A 22,845-nucleotide genomic window follows, 5' to 3' on the forward strand; every position below is an offset into this window, starting at 1 on the left:
GCGAAGCGAGTTCAATTGAGTTATATTTGATGATATCTATTTGTGAGGTCTGGCGAATTGGTCCCTTGTTGCCGGTGTTCGGGTGATCAGGTATCGTCGCGGTGACATCAGACCGTCCATCGCCGTTTCGCTTCTCGGCTTCTCCACTTGCAGAAAGTTGATCCTCGCGCCCTAGAGCTAAGAGGAGCCCAACAGAAACCACCAATCTCTGCACAGTCTTTGCCAACAGACAGCTCCCCATAACTTGACCTACTTCCAATCCTCTCTCCAAAGATCCGGTATTCCAGATCCTGTCCATACTTTCTCTTAAACAGAATTGCTATTAGCCCGAACGACATACCGGAAGGGTGTGGGAATCCCACGCCATATCGTCGTTGGTTCGCACTGGAAGACCGCAAAAGGTCGGACACAATCAATGATTGAGACAGTGTGATAGCAAGGCGTGAGTTGTGGCTGGTGGCAATGTTTGTCGGCTGTAAAGGATCGCTGTGGAGGGATGATGACTTCTCCAAGTGCTTCCAACGAAAGTGAGTTCTCCTCCATAAGGGCCTCCGAACCGCCGAGCATGAGGGGCAATGATCTAACATGAGCGCAACAGCTATTTGCAAATTTTCCTCCCTCTAATAGCAATCGGAGCGTCCATCGCATATCTTCTGATCCAACTGTTCGTCGCGTACAGCCGATCCCGCCGACCCCATGAATATAAACTCGCCGATCCAGTTGGCAACGGCCAGCACATATGGCCAGCCGACGCCCCCCGAGTCGGACGCAATGACTCCGCATATAACTCCGAGGACGCATCCAGCGACGAACTCAACCATTCGCCAACCCTCGACCTTCGACCCGTGAAGACCCATGAGTCCGTCGTGGAAGTCGATAAGCCGCTGGGCGAACTTTGGATCGTCGTTTTGGAAGAGGCAGCCGTGCTGGCTACGCTTGGGATACAGGCGGCAAGGCTGATCCTTAAGGTGGATGGAAGATATGGGCAACATGCAGAGATTGCGGGCCTGGTCGTCTGGGCGTACATTGCGACGATCGCTTCGCTTCGACTCCTCTTCTCCGCTACCCATCGACTGTCGTTCCCGAAGTTGTGGTACCACACGGCATTCATCTATGGGTATCTCTGGGTAATTTCGGTGTTGCTATTCCGCTCCGCTCTCCTTCATCCGCGATCGGACCTGGCGCGAGGCTTGTCAATCGCAGAGTTTTCGTTGACCAGCCTCCTGTTCTTGATCTCCCTCACATCCCGCAAGGGAAATAAGGTGGTGGAATTGGAGTATGAAAATGGCATACAGCCTTCAAAAGAGCAGACTGCGAGCGTTCTCTCCCTCGCCACCTTTGGATGGGTTGACGCAATCGTGTGGAAAGGCTATCAAAAGACGTTCGAGATGTCCGATGTCTGGAATGTTTCTCCTCATGACAAGGCGGCCTATGTGATCGCAACCTACCGTCAGCTCAAGAAGACGCACGCGCTCGCATGGCATCTCCTCCGCTTCTTCCGGAGACAGCTGCTGATTCAAGCGGCCTGGGCCGGTCTATCAGGTTTCTTGACCTTCGCCCCGACGCTTCTGCTGAAAGTCATCTTGGAATACGTCGAACAACCATCGATGTTTCCTCGAAACGCAGCGTGGTTCTTCGTCATGCTTCTGTTCGTTTCCGGCTGCGCTTCAGCATTGGCAGACGGACAAACATTGTGGATCGGCCGAAAGATCTGTATTCGGATTCGTGCGGTCATCATCGGCGAGATTTACTCCAAGGCATTGAAGCGAAGGGTCGGAAATTCTGGCGACAAAGTCTTAGGCCAAGAGAAAAAGCGAGCTGATGGAAAGGGGGGTGGCTCCACGATGAAGCGGCTAGTGCGAAGATTTACGATGAAGAAGAGCGAGGACAAGAAGCCCGCAGCAGTCGAGATCGATGAGGGGATTGTCTCTTCTGGAGCTGTCATAAATTTGATGGCGGTGGACTCGTTCAAGCTCAGTGAAATTTGTGCCTACTTGCACTTCCTGTGGGCCGCGACACCGGTTCAAGTCATAACTGCGGTCGTCCTGCTCTACCAAATCCTCGGTTACAGCTCCATCGCTGGTATTGGTCTGATGGCTGGACTTCTCCCGATCAACCTCTTGATCTCGAAGAAATTCTCGTCCATCCAGAAGCAGATTCTGGCTGCCACGGATTCGCGCATCAACTCCACCAACGAAGTCCTGAGCAATATCCGCATCATCAAATTCTTCGCTTGGGAACAACGCTTTATTGGGCAAGTGGACGAAACGCGATCCAAGGAGCTCGGTGCTCTTCGAAGAAAATACATGTGGTGGGCGACGGCTGCAACAGTGTGGTCTGGTTCACCGATTGTGATTACGTTCCTCTCGTTCTTCATATATACGATCATTGAGAAACGAGACCTGGTGCCATCCGTCGCGTTCACGGCCCTCTCCTTATTCCAGATCCTTCGCATCCCCCTCGACCAGCTCGCAGACATGGTTGCCCACGTTCAAGAATCGAAGGTCTCCGTCGACCGTATTGACGAGTTCCTAAATGAGGCGGAAACCGACAAGTACAACCAGCTGCATGACGAAGATGAGGATGAGGACGACGAGCAACTGATCGGCTTCGAGAAAGGAACATTCTCCTGGGGATACAACCCCGCGAATGGGAAATTCTCTGATGACGATGACACTCCGAAGCAAGATGATGCCTTCCGGTTAATGGACCTGAATGTTTCTTTTTGTCCAGGCGAGTTAAACGTTGTCGTTGGACCAACGGGATCTGGAAAGTCAAGCCTCCTCATGGCCCTTCTCGGCGAGATGACGTTACTGTCAGGGCGGGTTTTCCTTCCCGGTGGTCGAAGCAGAGAGGATCTTAGACCAGACCCAGAGACCGGGCTCACCGAATCGGTTGCATACTGCGCGCAACAAGCATGGCTAGTCAACGATACCATCCGGGAAAACATTCTTTTCGCGGACACATACGATGCCCAGCGTTACAAGGATGTCATCGTTGCCTGCAGCTTGCAACGTGACTTGGAGATTTTAGATCATGGGGATCAGACCCTTGTGGGCGAGAAAGGCGTTACCCTCTCCGGTGGCCAGAAACAGCGCATATCCTTAGCTCGAGCGCTCTACTCCCACGCACGACATGTCCTGCTTGACGACGTGCTCAGCGCCGTCGACTCCCACACCGCCAAATGGATCTTCGACCAAGCCATCCTTGGACCGCTGATGTACAACCGAACCTGCATCCTGGTCACTCATAACGTCGCCCTCTGCCTGCCGCACGCACACGAGGCCATTGTCATGGAAAACGGCCGCATCGTCACCCAAGGGACCTCTCGAGAAGTCATTAATTCCGGGAAACTATCCGAGGACCTCAGCAAGAGCGGGACCGTGTCGCCCGGACCGAGCCGCGTCGCCTCGAGGGTGCCGAGTGATGTCGGAGTGGACGAACCGAACGATATTAATGACTTGGCCCGGGCAACCAGTCGAGATTCAGCAGCGACGGCCATTAATGACTCCGACGCCGACGGATCGCCGATGAAGCCGGCGAATGGGCCTCCCTCCGGCTTAGATGCTGCGACCGGCACCGAGCCGATCGAAATGCGACAGGGGCTCACCGAGACGAAAGCTGAAGGAGGCGTCAAGCTGGCGGTCATCGCCCTCTATTTCAAAGCCATGGGCCGGTGGTACTATTGGGTTGCTGCGGCTTTTGTATTCATCGCTCAACAGATCACCAGCGTGGCGACGAACGTATGGATTCGCGAATGGGCGAACGCTTACACGGTTCGACGGACAAGTGGAGCTAGCGCTCTCGATTTGGAGCAAGACTACTCTCCAGCCCCAAATACAATGGCCGGCGCAACTCATTTCGGTACCTTGTCCGGACTTGGAAGCTGTTTGAGCAGCGGAACTTGTCCCTGGGGCATCCCAAGTTCCTGGAGCGGGAACACGAGTGACCACGGCAAAGCCAGAAGCCATTATGGAGCGAATATGCTCCCGTTCGCCTCAAACGACAATAAAGATGTCAATCCCGGCTACTATCTCACCATCTATGCGGTGCTTGGTCTCATTTACATGTTTGTCACATTGGCTCGGGAAGGCGTTCTCTTCGCGGGATCATTGACGGCATCGCGGAGGATTCATACGAGACTGATCCAGGCCGTTTCCCGAGCCAAGTTCCGATTCTTTGACTCGACGCCATTGGGACAGATCATGAATCGCTTCTCCAAAGACATCGAGGCCATCGACCAAGAGGTTGCTCCGACCGCCATCGGCGTCATCCATTGCCTGGCTTCGATTATCACGATTGTCATCCTGATTTCCGTGATCACCCCCGCCTTCTTGATCGCTGGGTTCTTCATTTCCATCTTCTACTTCCTCATCGGGAAGTTCTATATCAACTCCTCTCGCGACCTAAAGCGGCTAGAGTCCATCCAACGGAGTCCGCTCTACCAGCAATTTGGTGAGACCCTCTCGGGAATGACGACGATCCGCGCATATGGAGACGAGCGACGATTCATCCGAGAGAACCTCGCCAAGATCAACACCCACAATCGACCATTCATCTACTTATGGGCCGCCAACCGCTGGCTGGCGTTCCGCGTCGACGTGGTAGGCGCCATGGTATCGTTCTTCACAGGCGCCTTCGTTCTCCTTTCCGTTGGCAAGATTGACGCTGGCGCGGCCGGTTTAGCGATGACGTACGCCGTGACCTTCACCGAAAACGTGCTGTGGTTTGTCCGTCTCTACGCGGCCAACGAGCAGAACATGAACTCGGTGGAGCGCATCAAAGAGTATCTCGACGTCGAGCAGGAGGCGGCCGCCATCATTCCGCACACGCGCCCCCCGAGCAACTGGCCGAGTCAGGGTTCGGTGGAGTTCATCGCGTACTCCACGCGGTATCGAGCAGACTTTGATTTCGTGCTGAAGAAGATCACGTTCAAGATTGCGCCGGGCGAGAAGGTCGGCGTTGTGGGTCGGACGGGCGCCGGGAAGAGTAGCTTGGCGCTCGCGCTTTTCCGGGCGTTGGAGGCGGAAGAGGGGAAGATTTTGGTGGACGATGTGGACATTGGGTTGATTGGCCTGCAGGATTTGAGGGAGAATATCGTGATGGTGCCACAAGGTATGAACAGCAATTGCTAGGAATTGACTTTGACTAACTAAACATGCAGATCCAACATTGTTTACTGGTACCATTCGAAGTAATCTGGATCCTTTCGGCCTGTTTACCGATGAGGAGATCTACGCTTCTCTCCGTGGTGTGCAGCTTATCAGCGAGACTTTTTCGTCTACGGCAGCCACGAACTCGCCGGCGCGCCCTACCACACCCGCGGTCAAATTAAACGCGGCCGATACAACTGCCAGTTCATCCGACGCCGAAATCGACATCCATCCATCCCAACCCAGTTCTGTCGACCCCCTCACCGCCGAAAACAAAAACATCTTCCGCAACCTCTCCTCCCCCGTCACCGAATCGGGCTCCAACCTCTCCCAAGGCCAGCGCCAACTCCTCTGCCTCGCCCGCGCGATGCTGAAGACCCCGAAAGTCCTCCTTATGGACGAAGCGACGGCCAGCATCGACTACGCGACGGACGCGAAGATCCAGGAGACGATCCGCGAGCTGCAGAACACGACTATCACGATCGCGCACCGGCTGCAGACGATTATCGACTACGACAAGGTGCTGGTGCTAGACAAGGGCGCAGTCATCGAGTACGGGGACCCGTACGACCTCGTGACGACGGAGGGGGGCACGTTCCGCGGGATGTGCGAGACGACAGGCGATCTGGAGGGGTTGGTAAGAGACGCAAAGACGGCGTGGAAGGCGAGGCAGGCTGAGCATCAAAAGCCGTGATTTGGATCGTGCGCATGCTGGGTGGGCTTTGAAATTGGTATCATATACTTGGCGTGTCACGTCTCAGTGTTATTAGAGGCGCTATAGAATCGTAGATTCGGGGGGTGTCTGGATATATTTGGCGCTGTGAGAGGCGGCCAAATGGCTGTACATATTTCCTTGCCGGTGTTGTTTATACAGATCCATCCGTCCGTTAAAGGTCTCATACTATAAATCTCCCCGACTGGGAACCCTAATTCATGTGAGCCTGACTAGATGTCGTCAATTGATCAATAGATCAGACACATTTGCTGCCTTAAGGCCAGCTACCTAATTACAGCATGAGCCTCACCGCAGTGACCTGTCCAACTTGGACCGACGTCTATTATCCTATTGACTTCGCAATAAGCTTCCAATATCAACCTCGATTAATTGCGCCATCGCGGTCTGTTTCGTCTGACTTACCGGAGCGATCCTTTGTCATTTCCAACCCTCGCTGGTATCGATCGGCCTTTTCGGCTGCTATCATGAATGGATTCCGCAATGGTATCACCCCCCGCTTTCCCAACCCCGCGAAGGCGCAGATTTCCGGTCGTATTTTCCGATGACGAACTTCTGCAGTTCTATTCTACTGAGTCATTGTCCTGTCTAAAGACTTTCTATTAGGAGCGTGTTTCTTAAGAGATTTGCTTAATGCTGCCGCGGGGCCCCTACCCTGGTGACCAAGATGCATTACCGTCCCATCGGTTGATCAAATGAACCTGTATATCTGAAGCAGAATCCCTCGGAACGCTGGCATCCTTACTATTGGCTTATATAGTAGGACGATGCGAAACACATCTCTACCGTTTCCTACCAGTATGGCGAATGCACTTCCAGTCAATCTATCCCATTCACTGCCTTGTTCATTCGAGGTTATATCCCAAGCCATGGAATCTATCACGTCCAAGCGTACCGGAATCTCTATCTGAGCAGATGAATTTAATGGCTCAAAGTACCATCGACCCTGCTATTCGGTTTACATTCCAGATCTACCGACCAAGAATGTGTGGAGATGCAAGCATCTAGGATAACATTGGCTGGCAGGTTCAAGTACTCGAAGCGACCAGCTCCCTGGTTATCGACCCTGTCGAACCTCTGTGTGCTACGCCACTACATCCATTAACACGCTCGGATTCTATAAGACTTCTGCAAGAGGAGTACTAGTCAAAGCGTCGACTTCGTTCTCGCTCCCGCTTCGCTTTCCAGAATATCAATCTATACTGGCGTGCTTTGCCGCTCCATTCCTATTCGTCGGTGATGGGCTTCGTACCCTGTCTACCATTTAGCATTTCCCTTTCGGGTGTCGATATGCTCGTTGCGTCGGCCCTCTGCAGCTTCTCCACAGCATGGTCACGATATCATGCCAGATTCTTGCGGGCACAGTAAGTTATAAGAACTGTGCTCGTGCCGTATCCATTGTTTCTTTTCTCCACAAGTCTTTGAATATTGCTCCTGCTCATTGTCTACGGTCATTCGTTTGTCTCATCATCATGCATGCGAAGACGCTCTTCCTCCAGGCGGTCCTTACCAGTCTTGCCTTGGCCGAGTTCCCGTGGCCTCCGCGAAAATGGACAGTTGGACAAGAAGTCGACACAAGCAGTGGCTTGCTTACTGGACAGAAATCGGACTGGCAACCGGAAGTCTCGGAGTACCTAGGCATTCCTTTCGCCGAGCCACCGATTGGCGACCTGAGATGGGCAGCACCTCGTCGATATCGTAGCGATGATGCGCAGAATGCTACGCAATTCTCTCCTTCGTGCCCGGCCAATGTTGCGTCGCCGCCGGGATCCAACCTAACTTATGGGTCGGTTCGAGAAACCATTGGTGGGGTCTTGGGTCAAGCAGGTGACACGTTCTCCGAGGACTGTCTCACTGTCAATGTGTGGACCAAGCCGCAGACGGGAGCTCGGAAGAAGCCTGTCTTGATCTGGATCTATGGCGGAGGCTTCAATACGGGCAACTCTCGAAGCCCTGCATACAATGGCGCAGCCTTGGCGAATAACTACGACGTCGTGGTCGTCACGATGAACTACCGGATTAATATCTTCGGATTCCCTGGCGCACCATTCCTTCCTGACATCAATCTCGGAATCCTGGACCAGCGACTGGCGATCGAATGGGCGCGAGACAATATCGAGGAGTTTGGAGGCGATCCTGACCAGATGATCCTGTTCGGGCAATCCGCCGGCGGAGGTTCGACCGACATGCATGCTTACGCCTATCCATGGAATCCAATCGTTAAAGGATACATTCCCATGAGTGGTTCTGTCTCAGTTCGAAGCCCCAGCACGCAATCGCAGGGCTCCTCGTGGTACGCGACTAGCAAAGCCTTGGGTTGCGGTGGTGCCGAACCAGGAGAGGCAGATTCAACCCTGGAATGCATGCGCAAGAAGCCCTTCCAGGAGATCCTGAACGCTATCAAAGCATCCACGAACCCTCTAGAACCTGCCGGCTTCACATTCTTCCCCAGTGCTGACGGAAAGATTGTCTTCGATGACTACGCGAAGCGACAGGAGGAGGGTAAATTCGCCCGACTGGTAGGTCACGTCTCCTTTCCCCAATTGCTCGATTGAACTCCTTTGATGTAACCCAGCTTTGGCATCCAGTATCCGCACAAATTCTAACAGTCAATCTCATCTAGCCCGTCCTGGTCGGTGCCACGAACGATGAAGGCGGCCTCGCCGCCATCACCGGGCCCCGACCCGGGCCTGGCGGGAACTCTACCGGCGGACTTTCCGGACTCTCCATCCTTGGATGCGGTCCACATGCTGCTGCTCTTGCCCGACGTAATCACGGCATCCCAACCTGGAGGTATCTCTATGCGGGCGAATGGCCCAACCAAGACATCGGGTCGGAGGGCGCCTGGCACGGTGCGGATATCGGCATCGTGTTCGGGAATACGGAGTATATCACGCGTCGGCCGGATACAGAGGAGCAGAAGAAGTTGATCAAGACGATGAGTACGGCGTGGACGACGTTTGCCAAGAATCCAGGATATGGGCTCACGGCGTTGGGTTATCCGCTGTATACTCCTGAGCGTAAGTCTCCCTTCAAGATATGTTGTTGTTCGCAATGCTGACGTGCTCTCCTTAGTTCCGACGGTTATTCGCTTCGGTGGGGAGAATTCGTCTGAAGTGGCCTTTGAAACACGTACTAAGTACGATGCTCCTTGCGAAGCGCTGGAGTAGTTTTCAGTTTTGACTCCTGGTGGGATAGGAGTAATTTAAAGTTGCTATGTATTGTATACATGAGTCTTTCCAAGGGAAGTTTTCCTCGAGGAGGTGCCGACCGTTATCTTCGGGGAATAAGATCCCGGATTCAAAATCATGGGCAAAGGGGCCATGCTAGTTACACTGATTCAATTAATGAGGCAAATCATCCGATGTGTACCTATATCTGACCAATTTCACCATGTGAATCTCTGAACAGCGAAATTCACTTAGGATGAATGCTGCCGGGGCCTCCAAACATTCAGCGATCTACCGTGCTACCCACTACAATAGAATGCTTCGAAAGCTATCCTTCCCCGCTCTACGCTAAAGTTGAAAATAATGAGGACACCAACCAATCATAAAATTGGGATGTCCTGCCAGTAAGCTCCCCGCATTTCCTTCGTGGGAACCAGGGTGCCAGGCATCATGTCCGCGCTCTAAGCTTTCTGAGACCATTGACATACAACGCTGCGAGAACAACATGCGCGGACCAAGCAAATAATCCTCCAGTGTCAGACCGTACCCGCCTTATGGCTTATAGGGAGATTCTATAGTGTCCAGAAGCGAGAAGTTAGGTTGGAAAGCCGGAAAATTTGTACATGATGCGTCGGAACGAGCATAGGGATTGCAGGACGACGACGACAATGCAAACCTGCTGTATCCTGTTCTAGTTTCCCTTGAGAAAGAGAAGTTAGCTTAAAATGATAGCTATGGGCAAACTGAGACTATTGAAAACGGAGCTTTTAATGGTGAGGTATCTTCAAAAGCAATGACGATCTTTGGTTCGCGATATCAATTCGATTGAGCACTTAGTGTATTTCCACCGTCATTTCAATGTGTAGAAGGTGAACATCGTTCATTAAATTCTCCTTGTCATTTAGATGGTGATATAGGCTAGAGGTATACTTATATTGGGACACATCATACCCTTCGTTCGCCTTCGTTCCGAAATGTCTTCTCTGGCGATCCTCTCCGGGGCCCCTGGAGTCGACGTCCACCTGAAATAAGTCGATACCGGCCTCATGGCAGATCCCTAATGCGAGCCCGTGGCCGGTCTGGAGCCTCCGCTTTCATGGTCCCTGGTCTCCCCGATATCTAGGTGGCAACTTACATCTCCGATGGCTTCGGCACTGTTATCACTGACTATGAGACATCCTGCGTCACCATTGACTCCGATGGCCTCGTCTTCAACGATGACGGAAGAGACTGAATCTCTGATTAATACTGAAACAGGATGTATCTATTCACGGGGAAAATCCAGATGATCTCCGGCATCAGTCCCCTGACACATTCGATCTGGACGGGGATGTTGAATTCGATGATTTTACCGGAAAGACTGCGAGTTTGTGGACTTCAACAATGGTACACGACAGGGTAATTGCAGCAGGAATGGATATATCTGAACAATGGAGGCCTGCAGGTATGGAGGTGTTTGAGATGCGGAGGCTCTTGCAATCAACCCCTGAATGGGCACAAGGATGAAAGAAGTTGCAGAGGACTCATAACGACAGGTCCTTACTGTTTCCCCAGAGTATTTAGTCCATCTCATGGCACAATGAGTCACCGTTCTCCTTTTAGTGCTCGACTCGATGATGTCTAAGACCAATGCCGACATTCTTTCGGTGCAATAGATCCTGTGAATGTCGGGCAGTCCCGGTCTGCCTTTGACCCCCAGAACGAGGTCACGCTCTTCAAGATAGGTCTCCAGGGCCGCTCCAAAGCGTTCGTTGGAGAGATAGTTGCTCCATTTGCTTGGCCACAGGTGGTATGAGTCGGTGAATCTATTCAGGAGACGTTGGACATAGTTGGTACCCATTGGCTGGGGCGCTCTCGCACGCTAGTCTAGATTAGGCAATATTGAGGCTTTTATGGGACTTTGTAAAGCAGGAATCGGTGGTCGATGTGACGCTAGTTAGTTCATCAATCCTTATTAGTAACGGATACATCTCCCACCTCCTCTCTCCCTCATCATCATTCAAAATCCTTAGAACGCCCAACGAAATATATTATCCAGCATGCCGAGTGCCAGATCTATCAAGTGTGCTTTCATTGTTCCATCTAGGCTTATGAGGGCACCGAATTTCATTCCGTTGCTTCTTTTTGTGCGATAGACATTTTGTCATCAGGCGGAGAGCTCACCAAGTCAGTTGAAGCGGATGTGTTCGAGTGCAAAGATGTCGCCGTCACGAGAATATATGAACTTGGTCGTGATACGAATCGCGGAATATACCTTGTCGAAGAGGACTAGAGCCGTAAATATATTAAATATACCCGCATGGGATAATTGAAGAAGTTCGAATTACTAGCTTCATGCTGTTCACTCAGTGGCTCGCATCATATTGGCTGAGAGCCCAGGGGCTGAACCCCTCGACGTCAATGCTCCACATGTGGGATCATCCGACGCACGCGATTTGAACATCGCGATATCTCCGCTGCACTTCTACTACTCTGGCAACTTGAACATACTTTCCTACCATACGTCCCCAGTCTAGAAATTCCCTTCAAATCTTCCCTTCAAATCTGCCTGCAGAATCCTTGCCGTTGATTCACCTTTTTCCAGAGACAGTACATTGTGGGATCATCCGACACACGCGATTCAAAGATCGTGATATCTCCGCTGCGCTTCCACAACTCTGCCAGCTTGAATATACCATCCTACTCTACCCTCCTCGTACTATACATCCCTAGACCAGGATTCTCTTCAAACCGTTCCTCAGAAATCTCACCATTAATCCCCCTTCCTCCAGAGGCATCACAGCGTGGGATCATCCGACGTAGGCGATATAGACCATCGCGATATCTCCGCTGCGCCTCCACGACTCTGGCAACTGGAACATACGGTTCTACTATACATCCCCAGACCATAATTCCTGTCAAATCAATCCTCAGAATCTGGTCCATCAATTTCTCACCCTCCATAAATTCACGGCCCCGCTCCAGGCTACGACGAGCTCGTGAATCGAGTTGCGCCCTCGCCTGGACCCGCTTTTCGCGATCACGAAGCTGCTCGTTCATGTGTCGGCACGACGACTAAGCAAGAGGATTACACTCATTGCAGGTCTCTGCGTCCCACAAACTGATCGGAGGCTGAAAGAATATTCCGGAGCGATTGCCTACACCTTTCAACTTCTGCGCTGCCTTCTCCACTTTGGACTGACACGCTTCCGTTGCTTTAGAACTTCCACCGTCATCTCCACCTCACTTTCCCTGCCGATAACCTATAGATCCGATGCCTGACGGTCTCTGAGCGAATAGTCACTACATCCACGCTCCACCTCGCCGTCGAAATGGACTCGTCACGCACCCATCGACGCGTCCCCCCGGCCCAGAACTCCACCGCCCAAGCGATTCAGAATACATACGCTCCCGGAGCGTACGACGAGGTTGTCAACGCCGACATGGATCCGCCGTGGGACAGTATGGCCACAGACTATAACCACTTTGGGCAGAATGGGTACGGTAGTCTTATGGGCTACCCGAACCTGCAGAACCCCGCGGCATACGCAATGCCGGCCCAAATAGGTCGGCCCGAGAGCCCGTCGACGACAATGGTCCGTCGCAACCAGCAGCAGCAGTTAGCTCGGGCCCGAGCTGGACAGTTGAGGGAGTACGACGGCGTCCAGGGGAACGATGCTCACGATGTCACCGCGGAGACTGAGGAAGAAGCTCTGGCTAGAGCGAGGAAGGTCAAGGACGAGGCGCAAGCTCAGAGGAAGTCGCTGGTTCCTTTCGTTCAGAAGCTACTCAGGTAAGCCAGTGATTTTCCATTCGCGCTCTTCGACGATGCTAATGATGTGTAGCTTCCTGCAGACGAGCGAGTGGATCCAGCTCATCCACTGGACGAAGGACGGGAAAGCATTTGTTATTACCGATGATGAAGCTTTCGCTAAGGACGTCATACCCAGGATGTTCAAACATAACAATTACCCATCCTTCGTCCGTCAACTGAATATGTACGGATTCCACAAGCGAGTCGGCCTCGACGAAGGTAGCTTCCACGCGAACGAGCACGGTGTTCGGATGCCGCACACCTATGAGCACAAGTACTTCCAGCGCGATAAGCCTGAGCTTGCGTGGTTGATCTCTAAACCTCCGCCCAAGTCCATGACCACGGGCAAGAGAGACACGAAGAGGAAGCGGTTGGCGACAGATGCGGACGTCGATGCTTCTGAAGATGACGTGGAAGACGGCATGCCGAAGGACGATAACATCTCAATCCCCAGATCTGAGATTGTCGGCATGCGTAAGGACTTGTCGGAGTACCGGCAATCAAGCCAGACCATTTCTATGGTCATCGCCGAACTCAGGGAGAACAAGAACTTAAATAAGGCCTTGTCACAGCGAGTCCTCCATCTCGAGGAGCAGAATCGCAAGCAAGCTCACGTCCTCAACTCCATCCTCCAGTTCCTCCAGCTCTATGCCAAGAAGGATACGGCTCCCAACCTGACCCAGACTCAAGGCTACGGTCCCATCTCTCCGCGCCAGAACAATTCGACTATGCCCGGTCAAGTGGTGAATCTGGAAGACATGAATATCGCGGACATCGGCGCTGCGCTGATGCGAGCCAACCCGGGAGCCTCAGCGGGGGCACGTGGTCGACGACCTTTCGCCCTGCTGCCTCCCCCCGAAGCGACCAACGACTTCGGCATCGGGTCTGTCCCTGCCAGCGCCGATGCAGCCACCAGCTCGCATTTCCAGAACGCACCGGCGAACAATGCGAATAATGCGAACAGTCTGTTCGGGAACCCCGATGGCATCGCAGCCTTCAACAACATTACCGCCGCCCCGTCTCCGCCGTCACCCCAAACTGTGGTCGATTCGACTTCTCCATCCATGCGGCCCAGTTCTCCCCTCACCATGAACGGCAGCACCCCTCGCGTCCCGTCCGACCCTCCTCGCCCTTCGCAGCCGATGACGACCGCCGCTCACCCGTCTACCGCCACGAGCGAACGCACCTCCGTCTCTTCCCGCTCCACGCAGCAGCCTCAGCAGGCACGCAACCAGATACAACAAACACAGGAACAACGGCAACCCGCTCAACCCATCGCCTCTACTGCTTCTCGCGCCTCTCCCCCCGCGAACCTTCCCTTCCGCGCACCAAGCCCGCTCTTCGAACTTGGCAACCTCCCACCCACCGAACAATTCACGCAGCTCTCGTCGCACCTTGACAACCAAGACGAACGCGTGCGCCACCTGCTCTCCCGCGTCGGCTCCTACTCCCCCGGCGGCCGCCTGAACGGCATTCAAGGCTGGGAAGGCGGTGGTACGACCCCAACGAGTGCTAGCGGAGCTAACCCCGCGGTCGACGACGATCTCAGTCGCTGGCTTGTCGACGGACATGGTCCCGATGGTGCGGATTACTTCGGAAGTGGGATCGGCGACGTCGGGATCGGGGACCATGGGAAGGAGTTGGAGATGGACTTCGATCTGTCGGCAATGGATACGGGGGATGGGGAGGAGTTGTTTGGGGATGTGGATGGGGAAGGAGGGAAGGTTGTGGGGAGTGTTGAGAGTAGTGTGAATTCCCCTGCGGACGCTGCGGTGTGAACTCGCCCGCCGACGCCGAGGAGAAGGCGTGAACAGGATAGGTCGCAGTCATGACAGGATGGGTCACAGCGTCGATGAAGTCATGAAGACCTGGAGTTGATGCGATGTCCTAGTTGCCTCTCTGTTTTCGAGAGGGTATAAGGGCGGGATAGGTATTCCCCATAGGTATTCCCCATAGCAACGATTATGAGACATGATAAACATGCATATCACCAAAAAGTCAATACATGATTACCGACAAGATTGTCTCTCTCCTTTTGCCTAGATAGAAGTGATACTCCTAAGCTAACTAAAACCATTGCGGCATTCCTTCGCACTACCAGTATTTATGATATGCCCTCGAGGAGGGGAATCGCCGGGGCGTCACTTTTGATATCCTTCTCAAGCCCAAGTGGGACGGTCACATCGACCTACTCAGCCAAATGTGAAAGTGATAATTCTATATCTTTAGAAAGGGGATTGGCGAATTCTCCGCTATTATCACTTTCGTCTACTTCTAAGTGAATGCAGTGTCGAGTAATGGCACCTGACTGAAATCTGATAAAAATCCGAGCGTGGTGGATTTAAGGATGGAATGGATAAACTTCGGCTATATATTTCCCAGTCAGGCTTAGCGCAAACCTGCACGTGCACCAACATCCCTGCCCTTCCATTGGCGCGCCATCCAAGTCATTCTGTACAGCTCCAGTTCCAACCTCATCCCTCACCCTCCTCTATCACCGCCACGTCCACCTGCATCCCATCCTGGATTCCCTTGGATTCAATCCAGTTTTCCCACTCTCCGCTCACCACTCTCTTCAATCGTTTGGTCTGCTCGGATTCCACTTCGCTTTACTCGCTGCTAGCGTTTTAATACCCCCCCTTTTGCCGACATATTGCTAGGAAGTTTCGGCGCGTGTGGACAGCTCGAGGAAATCCCCTTTCGGAGTAGATGGTGGATGACGAGTGACGCTGCGCGACGCAGACCGCGACAACAACACACGGGACATTGGCTCCGGTGCAAAACGCCGCTCCAGCCTCTTTCTTTCGTTCTCCCTCCGCTCGGTCCCATCTCTCCCGACCACTCGATCCCTCCGCATCCCGCCTCGACTTCTCGACATCCCTATCATAGCTCCGTACACGGTACCCACGATTATCTCGTCAGCTGGCGGTAACACCATTATTGTTTCCACGAAGCATATCCATATCCACGCGACTGCTTGGCCAGCGGACACTGGAGCTGCGCGACCATTACTACGGCGGTTCCCGAAGTGTTGGGAGATTGAATGGTGTGGAGGTCGCCGAACCTCGGCGCGATGAATAATGGAGGTGCGGGCGTCGGTGGAGGCCCTGGGGGGCCGCAGGAGGGCGGACAGGTGGGGACGGAGTATACATTGCAAGGTGAGGAAAATCTCGTTGGTTCCGGGGTAGGATGTGGATAGCTGTAGAGAGCTTCGGGATTGGAATCGAGCAATCTCTGTTCAATCACCGTAACGGAAGCTTGGAGTGACAGGAGCTAACGATTGATTTTTTAGGCGTCATGCGTTTCCTTCAGATCGAATGGCATAACCACGAGCGAGCGCGCAACGCGTGGGACATCGAGCGAGCGGAGATGAAGGCCAAGATCGCGAAGCAGGAAGGCGATGTACGCAATGCGAAGAAGCTCAATGAGCAGTTGGACAAGCAGATTCGCATGTTGGAACGAGCCCTGAAAGCCGAGCGAGCGAAATCGAAAGCCGCAGCGTCCGGGGAGAAACTAGCGGATAGCAAGGGGGAAGTGAAGGTTGATGTGAAGGGTAAATCGGTAGCGAAGAGCGAAGTAAAGGGTAAGTTTCTGCGCTTCCATCACGGTACTACTCCAGGGAAAATGTTGAACGTAATTGTAGCTCCCGAAAAGCCCCCAGGTTCATTCCTCGAACTAGAGGGCGACAGAGAATCCTCCGATCAAGACAAAGACTCGAAAGACAAATCCCATGTATACCTACAGAAAACCGTGGAAGAAGTCACCTACCTCCTCACCCCTCCGGCTCAACCTCCGCAATCGCAGCAGATTCAGGCCTTGGCAAATTCGACCGGATTTATGAGTCAACCAGGCGACCTGCCCTTATCATTAGAAGAAGTGTACATGCAGCAACGAGCCAAGCAGCAGCAGCAGCAGCAGCAAGGTTCGATGCTTGGACACCCCTCTGCTGCCCCAAATCATCAGCCACCTCCTCTTCCTTCGAACAATGAACATTCAACTGGCCCGAGGTCAGGGCATCCGCAACAACAATCTGCGTTCATGACACGCGGAGTTCCGAGTCAAATGCCTCTCCCGCAACAACCACCATCGACAGCCCATCATCTGGATAACCGCGGACCCTACCCCGAACACGCCGATGAAAACGTGGAGCGGATCACGCACACGTACGATAACATGGGACGACCGATATCTGCACAAGAAGAATCCAACCTATCTTTTGGTGGTTCTCGACTGATGAACGACGAACCCGACGGATGGAATTTCGAGGACAACCCCCTCGCCGATCAAACCAGCGAAACACTTCCCCGCCGAAGACCGGACCAAGATCTCTTCCCAAGCGCCAACAACATCCCCATGCGATCTCCTCCCCGCTCCACCGTCTCCCATCGAAGAAAGAGCTCCGGCTCCACCGCCATGGTCCGCCGACGTAGCGAAGGCATCGAAACCAACCCCTCCACTCAATCCGCCAGACAAGACCCTGCCAACTTCAAAGTCCGCTTTGCCCTCCGCGGTCACCTCGATGTGGTCCGCTCCGTCATATTCACCGGCGGCGGCAGCCCGTCCGAACCGGAGATCTGCACCGCCGGCGACGACGGCATGATCAAGCGATGGATCATCCCAGCCAGCTACCCCAGTTCACTGAATCACAAGCAAGAAGTCAACGACCTCGACATCCAATCCTACTTCACCCACCGCGGTCACGACGGGGCCGTCACCTCACTCGCCGCCTGCCCCGTCTCCGCCTCCTTCTCCACCGGCGGCCGCGCCTCCGGCGACGGCTGGATCTTCTCTGGCGGCCAGGACGCATCCGTCCGCGTCTGGGAGCGCGGCCGGGTCGACCCCAAAGCCACCCTCGAGGGCCACACCGACGCCGTCTGGACCGTCTGCGTCCTCCCTGCCACCTGCGGTGCCATCTTCGGCCCCGACAGCGCCAATCTCGGCGGCCCCGACCGCGTGCTTCTCGCCTCCGGCTCCGCCGACGGTACGGTGAAGATCTGGGCCGTCAGCGCGCCGCCGCAGCTCGCATCTCCGCAAGCGGGGTCGCGACGAGGAGCCCCAGGCACGCGGCGTCACTCAGTGACGTCCGGGTCGAATTACCCGTCGTCGCCGCAGCCGAGCATCGCGACGAACACGCCGTTCCACTATACTTTGGTGCACTCGATATCGCGGGCGGGGGCAGCGAGCCCGACGTGCATCGCGCCGCTGTCTCCCACGGGGGAGACGTTCGTGGTGGCGTACGCGGACGCGAGTATCCTGATCTACGACACGCGGACGGGCGAGGAGGTGATCGGAATGGCGAGCGCAGAGACGTACGACGGGACGGTGGCGACGGGGGTGAATGCGGTAGTGGCGATCGCGACGTCGCAGGAGGGGTTGGGCGGGGAAGGGGGGCGGGGGAGTTTGGGGATGGGGGAGGATGAAGGGCTGCATGGGGCGACGGGGAGCTCGAGTCAGGGGGGCGTGGAGGGGGTGATTATTAGTGGACATGAGGATCGGTTTATTCGGTTCTTCGATGCGAATAGCGGTATGTTTCCCATCTATCCTTCCCAACCTATTTTTCCGCACGAAACCCATACTAACACCTCCCCAGGCCAATGCACCTACTCCATGCTCGCCCACCCCTCCGCCATCTCCTCCCTCTCTCTCTCCAAAGACGGCCGCGAAGCCGTCTCCGCCGGCCACGACGCCAGCATCCGCTTCTGGAGCCTCGAGAAGCGCATCTGCACCCAGGAGATCACCAGCCACCGCATCATGCGCGGCGAGGGGGTCTGCAGCGTCGTATGGAGCCAGGACGGGCGGTTGGTGGTTAGCGCGGGCGGAGATGGCGTGGTGAAGGTGTTTGCGCGGTGAAAGGCGGAAAAGCACTCAACTCGACGGGCAAGCGGCTGGCTAGATCGCTAGCCAGCAAGTATCGTGGGCAAGGCGAGGTCTTTCTCGAAGGGGTAATGTTTGATCGGCCGTGGAGAGTACTGCTGGATGTGCAAGGCATGCGGCTCCGCGGTGGACGAGATATGGATGCATGGATGGCTGGATGGATAGATGGATGGGATTCGAGGGCATTTCGCTCCGCGTGCGGATTCGAAACGGCGTGCACTACATGCGAAGCTAGACTTGGTCGTTAAAATGGAGTGATATCTCGCGCCTGGTTGCTCATGTAGACTGGGCTAGGTGCAATTCGAGAGGCTCGGGAATAGGGTATTGTGTTCGATTATTCAATTCTTGTACGCTAGTTTCAATCAACTCCTTCCCCCCAAGGCTCGATGTGGTGTACCATAAGGTTCTGAACACGGATCTTTGAACCGAACAATTGTGCTAGTAAAAGCGACAACGCACAAAACAGAGCCTGGGTTAAAGGAGTTGATTGGAACTCAAGTATTTCTTCTTCTAACTCGGCTTTCTCCGTTCTTTTACCCGCCTTGGTCGATGATCAGAAGGCGTTTGCCTGACTTGCTATGTTTTCCGTGCTTCGGTGCTTGTCAAGTCCGAAGCACGGACAATCGTCCTCGCGCCCCCAAGGGAAAGATCATATGGGCACTTTCGAGGCGAACAACTGGAGAAATCTCCGTAATGCATCCGCGAAGCGTGGGCACGCATCGTTTCTCTCCTCAGTCTCTTCCAAATATAGGTGTCGCGGTTCAAGATCATGGGCGCTGGTGGAGGTCACCATCCTCTCCTCATTTGGCAAACCTGCGTTAGGGGGACGGATCGGTTGATCTTTGCGATGGTGAGGCGCACAATGGTGCAAAATGTAGATGTTCGATGAGGTTTGTCTGTTGTGGAATCTATGGTGTACCTTACTGTCACTACCCATTTGCACGCAACATCTAGAGAACGCATCAAAGGCACAGCATCCCGGTCGCCCAACGCGATGACCAGCACCTAGCATTGGCGTTTTCAATCTAAGGCTATATACATAATGGCGATCCCCATTACCGCCGCCAGGCCCCCGCTATCCCCATGGTTATGCATGGGCGCATGCTTGTCCAGGTCATAGTTGGCCTCAATGCGGAGCTTGTCGCCCTGCTTGACCGGCCCTATGTTCGTGCATCCGCTCATCGTCGCGATGTGCGCGTCTCCATCGTGGCCGTCTGACATGGCCATGCCACCCATTGTAGTAGTGCTGTAGGTCGCTTGCGAGTCGCAGATCACCTTGTCGTTCAGGTAGACGTTGACATTGACGCCGCCGTCGTGGAGATGGCCGGCTGGGAGCATGGTTAGCTTTGAGTTTCAATCGCCCCCACATCCCAGGGCTCCTTACCTGTGCCCAACATCTGCCCATTCGCCGGGATCGTAAACGCGTCGCTCTTCAACGTAAAGACCTGCTTATTCGCCGGCGGCGCCACCGAGCTCACTCCGCAATTCGTCACATCCATCCACAGCGCCTTCGTCTGCTTGAACCCGGCCGTCGCCGCCTTGGGCAGAAACTCCCACTCCACCGTGAAATACACCGTCTGCTCCTGCGGCTTCATGTTCATCAGTTCCACCTGCATGTTGATCCGATCTGCCGCCGCGATGGGATACATCGCCTTCAGGGTCTGCGTCTCCACGTCACCGAACATTGTGGGCGACCGCTCGTTGCCGCTGCTGAAGAACCGCTCCCCCAGCATGCTGAGCACACCGGACGGGCACACGACATCGCGCTTCCCCGTGCCAGACATCAGCATGACGACGTGGTGTAGCCACGCCCCCGTGCCGACGTCGGCGGGCGAGCCGTCCGCGTACTCCAGCCCCGCCTGCGCGGCGGTGAGGCCGCAGTCGGTGCACGGTTTGCGGAGGTTGGTGCGGATGGTAGACATGGTGCCGGATTCGCCGATTACGGAGCGTTGCTCGGAGCTGGGGAGCTGGAAGGGGCCATAGCGGATCTTGACGCGCTGGGAGTCGGGGAAGTATTTGGCCGGGAGGGACTGCACTTCGGCGGCGGTTTGGCGGGGTTCCAGGGCGGGGATGGCGGTGGCGGAGGCGCTGATGGCCAGCGAGAGGAGGGGAAGGAAGGACTTCATGGTGAACGGGCAATGACTGACAAGAAGACGAAAAGAGGTGGAGATCTCAACTGGACTCTAATGTCTAGCCGACTCCGCTCGGACTTATACATCTCAAGGAGGGCTTCTGACATGACGATTTTGCCGATTCGCGAATTTGACTTAATGAAATGCATTCTCTTATGCCCGTCGCCATATATTGGCGGCTCATTGCCGACGACGGCTCCTACATTCCGAGCTATATTGATATCACGGCCTCCAAGTAGATGAGATTCATCGGCCAGATGCCAGCGTCCATTTGGGCTCTTCACCAGTCATCATATGTGGTTAGAGACCTAATCACGAGGTTCAATCTACGTTGTAGGGCATATTTTCGAAAACCTATGATGATACGCCAAAATGATATGATCGCTCGGATGTTAATCTAATGTCATCTGTCGGCATCTGGGGATAGAAAGTCGAGGTTAGATTAAGCTCTCCCGCTAGTGGCGGCTCCACCAACGGGGAAGCCTTGACGACGCCTCATCTCTTCTCACCCAAGACTCCGGACTCCTCTTCCTCTTGATAACCAAATGGCAGTTAGGGCCTTCATTTCGGCAGATCACACGCGCTGCCTTTCTACAGGAAAGAAGTCTTCGTCTTACTAATGTAAGAATCCATGGATGAGATGTAAGAGATGCTACCCTGGAAGCCTGCACGAGGGGCTGGAACGTTAGGTTTGGTTGAGACGGAAGTACACGTGCGTACCCAGTATGCTCCTTTCCGATCCAGTACGACCTTCCTCTCCTTCGACTCAGGCCTAGTTGTCTTTGGGTCCGAATTCTATGAGGAGTTCACCTACACTGACAAGTTCCTCATGGCTGTCAGTTGCTTGCGAAATCGTGTCATCAGTTTCATTCTTTGAATACGTGGAGCAACCACGGATGAAGCAAAGGATGAATTTCCCTCACCGTCTGATTCCCACACTCTTGTCGTTGGCCAATTTCAGCCTTGTGCAGTGTATGTGCAACCTACTTCGCGGCCCAACACGTCTGCAGCTGTGTACCTACTTCTCACTACTCTGCGTTTCATCCGTTTGCTAGTCTACACTAGTGGACTCTATGTTACCTACGGAATGCTTTGACTTTCTATCAACGAACCGCTTAAGCAGTCTTCCCAGCGGTCTGTTCGTCTAGACTAGTGTTCGTGGTCGTGGAATTGGTTATATATATCTTCCGTTTCATCAATTCAGAGTCGATCACCTTCAACTTTCATATATATCTCCATGTCAACCTTTTCGTTATATATATCCGAATCAGAGAGGGAGCCCTTCCTCTTTTGGCGTCCGTACACTCATACCACATTATTCCGACCCATCTCAACCACACAAAGATGGAGCGATTCATATCGTCCGATATACGAAAGCGACATCAAGTTTTGAACTTTGCTACGCTACCGGAAAGTATATGATCCTTTGATGCCCCTTTCTGACAACGGTTGGGGAACGTGCAAACGCACTGATATATAGCATCGAAGAACTGGATTGAAAGGCTCGAAGTCGCGAATGTGTATTGGTCGCAGACTCTCGAATCATATATATACACTAGAGAAGGTACCTTGAATGTCAGGGTTTTATATATCGGACTCTGTGATGGATCAGAGGTCTATCGACCTGGATGCCTTGTGGCCTTGTGGCCCGTTCGGTTTGCTCTGTAAACACCAGAACAGATAAACGCCTCGCACACCTTAGATAGATTCCTCCTTCATAGCAACAATTCAATGTTTGCCTCACGATTGGAGATTCCCGACAGGGAGACTCTTACAGACTCTATGGGAGGTGTCTGGGGAAGGACATCCACCTTGACCTACAAGCCATCATAGCACTTCTCACGGACCTCGAGGAAATGTCACTGCTTCCCTCGCATTCGTGCTCTAGCTGAGATGTGAGAATGTACGAGTGGAGGTTCGTACGCTGCCATCGGCGATGAGATTGGATAGGTGCGGTGTGCTAACGAATTTCTAGTGGTAGGATACGCGA

At 53.9% G+C, this 22,845-nt stretch overlaps 6 protein-coding genes across 6 annotated transcripts; 4 read left to right on the forward strand and 2 right to left on the reverse strand.

Annotated features, from left to right (window-relative positions):
• Positions 1–462: 462 nt before the first annotated feature.
• P152DRAFT_465906 (uncharacterized protein) lies at positions 463–5,847 on the forward strand (the record flags this gene model as incomplete). The annotated part of the gene is made up of 3 exons (XM_033680667.1): positions 463–527; positions 599–5,115; positions 5,165–5,847. 3 exons carry the CDS (start codon positions 463–465, stop codon positions 5,845–5,847), a joined length of 5,265 nt encoding a protein of 1,754 aa, XP_033534900.1.
• A 1,511-nt stretch (positions 5,848–7,358) lies between these two features.
• On the forward strand, positions 7,359–9,056 carry P152DRAFT_448588 (alpha/beta-hydrolase; the record flags this gene model as incomplete). The annotated part of the gene is made up of 3 exons (XM_033678069.1): positions 7,359–8,405; positions 8,510–8,906; positions 8,962–9,056. The coding sequence occupies 3 exons, from the start codon at positions 7,359–7,361 to the stop codon at positions 9,054–9,056; spliced, it is 1,539 nt and encodes a 512-aa protein (XP_033534901.1).
• Positions 9,057–9,889: 833 nt separating this feature from the next.
• P152DRAFT_502465 (uncharacterized protein) lies at positions 9,890–11,370 on the reverse strand (the record flags this gene model as incomplete). Its single annotated transcript, XM_033682333.1, has 3 exons — positions 10,600–11,370; positions 10,192–10,320; positions 9,890–10,078 (listed from the first exon to the last, which is right to left on the reverse strand). Exons 1-3 carry the CDS (start codon positions 10,894–10,896, stop codon positions 9,890–9,892), a joined length of 615 nt encoding a protein of 204 aa, XP_033534902.1. The 5' UTR covers positions 10,897–11,370.
• An 861-nt stretch (positions 11,371–12,231) lies between these two features.
• Positions 12,232–14,873, forward strand: P152DRAFT_311795 (uncharacterized protein). The gene is made up of 2 exons (XM_033675162.1): positions 12,232–12,828; positions 12,881–14,873. Exons 1-2 carry the CDS (start codon positions 12,368–12,370, stop codon positions 14,625–14,627), a joined length of 2,208 nt encoding a protein of 735 aa, XP_033534903.1. The 5' UTR covers positions 12,232–12,367; the 3' UTR covers positions 14,628–14,873.
• Positions 14,874–15,785: 912 nt separating this feature from the next.
• Positions 15,786–18,710, forward strand: P152DRAFT_502469 (WD40 repeat-like protein). The gene is made up of 4 exons (XM_033682334.1): positions 15,786–16,007; positions 16,142–16,432; positions 16,493–18,373; positions 18,440–18,710. The coding sequence occupies exons 1-4, from the start codon at positions 15,893–15,895 to the stop codon at positions 18,697–18,699; spliced, it is 2,547 nt and encodes an 848-aa protein (XP_033534904.1). The 5' UTR covers positions 15,786–15,892; the 3' UTR covers positions 18,700–18,710.
• A 1,033-nt stretch (positions 18,711–19,743) lies between these two features.
• On the reverse strand, positions 19,744–20,849 carry P152DRAFT_481382 (uncharacterized protein; the record flags this gene model as incomplete). The annotated part of the gene is made up of 2 exons (XM_033681815.1): positions 19,744–20,051; positions 20,108–20,849. 2 exons carry the CDS (start codon positions 20,847–20,849, stop codon positions 19,744–19,746), a joined length of 1,050 nt encoding a protein of 349 aa, XP_033534905.1.
• Positions 20,850–22,845: the final 1,996 nt, after the last annotated feature.

This window comes from Eremomyces bilateralis (assembly GCF_010015585.1).
Source record: "Eremomyces bilateralis CBS 781.70 unplaced genomic scaffold P152scaffold_7, whole genome shotgun sequence".
Lineage (NCBI taxonomy): Eukaryota > Fungi > Ascomycota > Dothideomycetes > Eremomycetales > Eremomycetaceae > Eremomyces > Eremomyces bilateralis.

What these genes read in the sequence shown, in the direction of transcription:
- P152DRAFT_502469 (XM_033682334.1), top strand. Translation starts at nt 15,893, where the DNA reads ATGGTGTGGAGGTCGCCGAACCTCGGCGCGATGAATAATGGAGGTGCG. An exon ending in AGCGAAGAGCGAAGTAAAGG is followed by an intron (nt 16,433 to 16,492) that starts GTAAGTTTCTGC and finishes ACGTAATTGTAG; the next exon opens with CTCCCGAAAAGCCCCCAGGT. An exon ending in GTTCTTCGATGCGAATAGCG is followed by an intron (nt 18,374 to 18,439) that starts GTATGTTTCCCA and finishes ACACCTCCCCAG; the next exon opens with GCCAATGCACCTACTCCATG.
- P152DRAFT_311795 (XM_033675162.1), top strand. Translation starts at nt 12,368, where the DNA reads ATGGACTCGTCACGCACCCATCGACGCGTCCCCCCGGCCCAGAACTCC. An exon ending in TTCGTTCAGAAGCTACTCAG is followed by an intron (nt 12,829 to 12,880) that starts GTAAGCCAGTGA and finishes AATGATGTGTAG; the next exon opens with CTTCCTGCAGACGAGCGAGT.